Source organism: Arachis ipaensis, chromosome B06 (assembly GCF_000816755.2).
Source record: "Arachis ipaensis cultivar K30076 chromosome B06, Araip1.1, whole genome shotgun sequence".
Classification (NCBI taxonomy): Eukaryota; Viridiplantae; Streptophyta; class Magnoliopsida; order Fabales; family Fabaceae; genus Arachis; species Arachis ipaensis.
The window spans coordinates 14172283-14178318 of NC_029790.2; the positions used below are offsets into that span (position 1 = coordinate 14172283).

The 6036-nt window shown below is 36.0% G+C and overlaps 2 protein-coding genes across 3 annotated transcripts in view; both read left to right on the forward strand.

Moving 5' to 3' along the window:
* LOC107645862 lies at nt 211–2465 on the forward strand. 2 transcript variants are annotated; one of them, XM_016349990.2, is made up of 7 exons: nt 211–669; nt 740–988; nt 1134–1220; nt 1321–1467; nt 1683–1709; nt 1827–1922; nt 2021–2465. In XM_016349990.2, the coding sequence occupies exons 1-7, from the start codon at nt 454–456 to the stop codon at nt 2219–2221; spliced, it is 1023 nt and encodes a 340-aa protein (XP_016205476.1). In that variant the 5' UTR covers nt 211–453; the 3' UTR covers nt 2222–2465. The 2 variants fall into 2 exon arrangements, with proteins under 2 accessions (XP_016205476.1, XP_016205477.1); XM_016349991.2 differs by having other exon boundaries at nt 213–669; nt 740–958.
* The window catches only part of LOC107646485 (probable protein S-acyltransferase 17), a 3112-nt gene continuing 444 nt past the window's right edge, over nt 3369–6036 (forward strand). Inside the window, exons 1-9 of the mRNA XM_021105442.1 lie at nt 3369–3628; nt 3712–3805; nt 3884–3978; nt 4074–4241; nt 4335–4455; nt 4655–4799; nt 4902–4954; nt 5060–5185; nt 5525–6036. Of these exons, the coding sequence (XP_020961101.1) occupies nt 3480–3628; nt 3712–3805; nt 3884–3978; nt 4074–4241; nt 4335–4455; nt 4655–4799; nt 4902–4954; nt 5060–5185; nt 5525–5800 (1227 nt within the window). The 5' untranslated portion in view covers nt 3369–3479 and the 3' untranslated portion in view covers nt 5801–6036. The remainder of the gene's footprint in view (nt 3629–3711; nt 3806–3883; nt 3979–4073; nt 4242–4334; nt 4456–4654; nt 4800–4901; nt 4955–5059; nt 5186–5524) is intronic.

The window sequence follows — 6036 nt, forward strand, 5'->3', positions numbered from 1 at the left end:
TTGTGTATTATTTACTATTTTAACTAATATCAAATTTGTTATTATTGTTTATATTTATTTTATAAATTAATAAATACGATAATACCTATTAATACATTAATATTATAATATGTGTAATATATTTGTTAATTTATTATTTTATTTATCAAATATGTATAATAGTAACAAACATAAACTGTAATATTCATGACCTGATTGTCCTATTTTTTGAAGCAACTACCAACAATTGTTTTTACTTAGATTTTCCAAAAAAGAAAAGAAAAGAAAAGAAGAAATCTATACGAAGGAGTTGGAGGTTCAGATAAAATAAATTTAAAATTGATTTAGAAAATGGTGGTGTCATTTATGTGGTGAAGAAGGCATGGAATAGAAACGCAAGCATGGGTGGTACTGGAGACATGGAAAACAATAAAACGGTTGTAGAGTTGTAGTTGATTTTGATCCGTGACAATAATGGGTAGTTTGCCTGTGATGCAGTGTGTGGGTGTGGGTTTAAAAGTTAGGTTGAGAATCCGATGTTGTTCAAACGTTGGGGTGAGCACTAAGCTGGAAGCGCTTGAACAGATTGATAAGGAGCTATCAAAGGGTAATGACAGAGCTGCCCTTGCTCTTATCAAGGATTTGCAGGGTAAGCCCGCTGGCCTTCGCTGTTTCGGCGCTGCCACCCAGGTTTGTTTCTTACTCGTAACAACTTGCATCTTTCTTTTCTTTTCTTGTTTTTCATTGATGTGCAGTGCAGGTGCCTCAAAGGCTTTACTCTTTGGATGAATTGAAGCTCAATGGAATCGACACTTTGTCTCTTCTTTCTCCGGAAGATACCACTCTTGGTTCCATACAAAGAAACCTGCAGATTGCTGCTATTGCTGCTGGCCTCGCTGCGTACAATGCCTTTGGGATTTCGCCTCACCAGATTTTTTATATATCCTTGGCCTTACTTTTTCTCTGGACATTTGACTCCGTAATCTACTCTTTTTCACCCATACTTAGGGTTTGATCGATTCAACTTTTGGGGATTATCTGTTATTATACATTTCTCATGTTTTGTTTCATCACTTCAACTTCATTGATGCTGCAATGAACACCTATAGCAGAATGATTTGATCAACCGTGCTTGTTGGATTTATTGATTCCAGGTCTCTTTTGGTGGAGGCATAGGTAGCTTGGTTCTTGATACAATTGGTCACGGCGTCAGTCCGAAATACCACAATAGGGTTATTCAAGTCAGATAGATGCCATCTTCTCTTTGCAAGTACTGTAGTACTTAACTGTAAAATCATCGTAATGACGATGAAGTGACCGTGGCAACATTTATTTATGCAGCATGAAGCTGGCCATTTTCTAGTTGCTTATCTAGTAGGAATACTTCCTAAAGGATATACTCTTTCTAGTTTGGATGCTTTCAAGAAGGAGGGATCCCTCAATGTTCAAGCTGGCACTGCTTTTGTTGATTTTGAGTTTATTGAAGAGGTAGCTAAGCTTGCTTGCTTTCTTTAGTCCTTACATTTTTTAGTTCCATAAGGTTTCCTATTTGTGACTTTGAGTTGGACTCCCAAGTCCAAATCAATTATGTAACTGATGTATTAGTTGCATTATTCTACATTGAAGATTTTGCCTATAATCATGTTCTCTGAGCTGCATTTATTTGACATCTGCTGATTGTTAGCATCTTCCTTGTCGTTCAGGTTAATGCCGGGAAATTATCAGCTAGGGTATGTTATCATACTGATATAGTGATATACAGTAGTTTTCGCTTTTTTGCGTATTCTAAGTTTCTTTCTGTTGATGCTGTATGGACTCCAAAGTCTGATTATGTGATTTGCCATTAGACACTGAACAGATTTTCATGTATAGCCCTGGCCGGTGTGTCGACCGAGTATCTCATATATGGATTTGCTGAAGGAGGTCTTGATGACATAAGAAAGGTTTATGCAGTTCTTCTTAACTTGTTTTCTTGGTCATTGCAAGTTGAAGGCTCACAGGGCATACACAGTTCTAACTGAATTTTCTTAACTGTAAATAGTTGGATTTGTTGCTCAAGGGCCTGGGTTTCACACAGAAGAAGGCAGATTCTCAAGTTAGATGGTCTGTGCTAAACACAATCTTACTCTTGCGGCGGCATGAAGCAGCTCGAGCTCGGCTTGCTGAGGCAATGAGCAAGGGATACTCTGTTGGATCCTGCATTGACATTATAGAAAATTCTATTGATGTTTCAGACCTCTAGTTGAAACTGTTCTCCACGATACATTTATTTGAACTTCCAAGAACTTCATTTGGTGTTTCCCTGCTCCATTCTTGTAGGAGCGACCTGTGAATATGTTTTGTTACAATGGGGAACAGCAATGGAAGGATTGTTTAAAGAGAATGGGACTGTTTATAATTCAGCATTTGATTTGGATGCACTTGAAGAAGTTAATGCTCTCATTGTAATTATTCATTTGCGAATAAAACATTGAAAATTCTGAGCATATGGAAAAAATTCTATTGAAAATTCCTCCAAAGACAATTGACATTTGAGAAAAGGACAAATAGGTCCCTGACCTTTTGTCCTGTGGACATTTTTGTCCCTAACAATTGAAAAATACTTTTAAGTCCCTGACCTTCACAAAACTTGGACGGATCAGTCTCTCTGTCCAAATGCCTCTGTTAGGGACTGATCCGTCCAAATGTCTCCGTCAGGGACTGATCCGTCCAAGTTTTGTGAAGGTCAGGGACTTAAAAGTATTTTTCAATAGTCAGGGATAAAAATGTCCGCGGAACAAAAGGTTAGGGACCTATTTGTCCTTTTCTCTTGACATTTTAATGACGAAATAATGAACGATAACTTTCTTGGCGAAATAGTGAAAAAGTATGCGAAAAATGAATATTTTATATCCAACTGATTAATTCTATTTGACAAATTCATTCGATCTTTAATGAGAAATGTTATTTGTACAAGAAAATCAGTTACTAAAATTAGTCACCAATATATTTGTGTATAAATACATGTGTGGTTTAATTTATTTTCAATGTGCATTTGTATTTCAGCATGTATTTTATATTTGATGGTTGATTTTAGTGTATACGGAACATATTCCATCTTTAATTAACTATAAATGCCATAAATGAATTGTGATATGTATATCTTGTTTAAAGCAAGAAGTCAAGTCATTTGGATTAAATTGATTTATTTGATTTAAAAAAAAAACAATTAATAACTTCAAAATTTATTTTGTGTTGTATATAAAATGTTTTATACATCGTGCAATTATACTTGTTTTTTAAGATAATTATTTACGTGGTTAATATAAAAAATAATAATGCGATATTGTATAATTAGATATGTTTGTAAAACTACTTTATTGTCTCAGAGCATCAAAGTTAAATTCAAATAGAAATGTGTAGAAATGGGTAAAAACTAAAAAGTGGTGTAGAAGTTACTTGAATTGAAATCTAGGAACAAAAAAGAAAGAAGAATTGAGGGTGATGGTGGTGGAAGAGTGATGGGTGTTGAGTGGGTTTTGGTGTGCCACGGCCTGGTGACTGCTCTGGTTGTTGTCTCCTTCCTCTGCGGCCGCTGGCCAATCTTCGAAGGCACTTTCATCCAACGCATTCACTACTTCCTCACTTTCGGCTTCTACGATTACTTCCTGTCCGTACTCCCAACCTCTCTCTTTCTCTCGCTTCAACTTTCATTTCATTCTCATTTCAATTTCGATTTCGATGTCTCTGCAGGCGTTTCGTCGGTGCCGTTTTCGGCGCCAAGGGTGCGGATGCAGTTCTCTCCGTCGAAAATTTCTGCTGCGATCGCCCCAATCCTCTTCTTCAGGTTCCGATTTCTATTTGGATTAGTTTTCTCAATTCCATTTCGATCCATCTGCTAATTAATTCGGTTGATTAATGCCAGATCATATATCTCGCCATAATCGGTTCAACATATTATTTCGTTGTAAAATCGTGTTTTGCATATATTCCTGGATACTACTTAGGTGATTTTCACAGGTATTAGTTACATTCTCTGAAGGTCCACAAAATATTTTGCTCTTTATTACTATTTTTAGAGGAAGAGTTTTGTTAGACATCATATTTTATTTTAGGTACACAAGCTTCTTGGCAGTTGCTGTTGGAATTCTGCTCTTTCTTTTGACCAGCTTTTCTGATCCAGGGACAGTGAAGGCTCAGAATGTTTCTCACTATCTTTCTGCTTATCCTTATGATAACATTATTTATGAAGAGAAGGAGTGTTCCACTTGCAAAATTCTCAAGTGAGTTTGTTAGCCGGAAACTATCAAATTTTCTTGAGATTTTGGTCTTGGCTAAATCCAAAGTAAAATGGCTTTGAATATTGTAATTTGCAGACCTGCTAGGTCAAAACACTGCAGCATTTGTGATCGATGTGTTGCACGCTTCGATCATCATTGTGGATGGATGGTTAGCATATTAAAAAAAATATTTGTTTGTGTTGATCCTTGTAACATGGTGAGTTTTCTGTGAGGTGCATGAGTGTGTTTTAGTTGTGGAAATGTAGTCTTACATGAGAATATATATATTAACATGCACTTGCCAGTATGCTATTTTGGTGGTATAAAGTCTCTTACTTGCTAATTTCCACTCTTTAATGGTAATACAGATATAGTGGCTAATATAAGCTTTACCATACATATGCACTAAATTCTAGATATTCTTTAATTTTTATTCCATTCGTGTACTTGATTCTTTCATGTCTTGTAGGCATTTCCTTTTGTGCATGTATGGCACAGTTGCCATTGGGTTGGTTCTTGCTGGAAGACTAAAAGAATTAAAAGTTGTCTATATTCTAACTGGTAATATAGATTTCCTAGTACTATCTATGTATTTTAAAGTTGAGTTGTTTCTTATGCCAAATTTGAGACTTATGTGGTTATGCCCTTGTTTTGACTTTCCAGTTTATTATGGAGTAGAAAATTCTTTTTTGGATTTAGCTCCTCATGTTGTACAGGTGAGGGTTTACTTTATCTTTCTGTGTAATTGTTGATTGTTATGTATGTCTATTTTCATTCCTTATTTTCCATTTAGTAGTTAATGGTGGTTTATTATTATACAGTGGTTATTGGGATCGTACAACACTCAGATACTGCTTATGGTTTTCCTTGCAATTGTTGCAATGCTGTTGGCTGGTTTCTTTGGTTACCATGCAAAGCTTTGCCTTAGCAACACTACCACTAATGAGGTACTACATATGACCTTGAAATAATCTTATAAGTAAATTTGTACTAAATTACAAGGTGCCAGGAAACATGCAAGGAAACTTTTTATTTCATCACCTGAAAACAAAAGTTGCTGTATTGTAGAGATTGATTGCTATTCCATTGAATAGTTTAGCTAAAGATGTCTAAATATCATATAATTGTTATGTCAAAAGAAGCTAGAATGAGTATCTGATTAAGTTGTCCTGAATGCGGATAATGTATATTAACTGTGATATATGATATGTAATTGATACATTTACATTGATTCACAATTCCAGTACCATTGGTATGTGAAACTAAAGGTTTCTTTGTGGTCACAGACCTACAAGTGGCAAGACTACATGGACTGGCAAAGGAAGCTCAAAGAAGCACAGGCTAGTGCCGAAGCCCTAAAACAAAGCATCAATGGAATGACCAGTGAAAAGCGACCTGTGGTAAGCAAATGGAGATCTTTCTTCCGAAGATCACCTCTTGAAGATGTGGTAGTTGTTAAGAATAATATTTACGATAAAGGATTCATTAACAATATCTGGGAGGTTATTTCGCCTCTCTCAACGAGGCGAACACTGACCCAAACCAAATTGAAGTCCAGCTGAGTACACTCTTAACATACGTCGTTTCTTAGTTATTGAAGACCTTGATAGTTAGGTTGCACATAAATTGAGTTGGTAGCCTGTTTATACGGCTGTTTAGCCTAATAAATCGTCGTGAAAAGTGAAAACCATAATGCTATGTTATTCCTGTTGAGGAGTCAGTGAAGGACTAGTTGTTAGTTAGCCGTTGGCTTTGTAACGTGAGTGCGTGCATTTCTTTTGGGAGGTTTCTGTTGTAA

Coding starts and splice junctions, on each gene's coding strand:
- LOC107645862 (XM_016349990.2), top strand. CDS start 454: ATGGGTAGTTTGCCTGTGATGCAGTGTGTGGGTGTGGGTTTAAAAGTT. Junction 670..739: donor GTTTCGGCGCTGCCACCCAG/GTTTGTTTCTTA, acceptor TGTGCAGTGCAG/GTGCCTCAAAGGCTTTACTC. Junction 1,923..2,020: donor GTCTTGATGACATAAGAAAG/GTTTATGCAGTT, acceptor AACTGTAAATAG/TTGGATTTGTTGCTCAAGGG.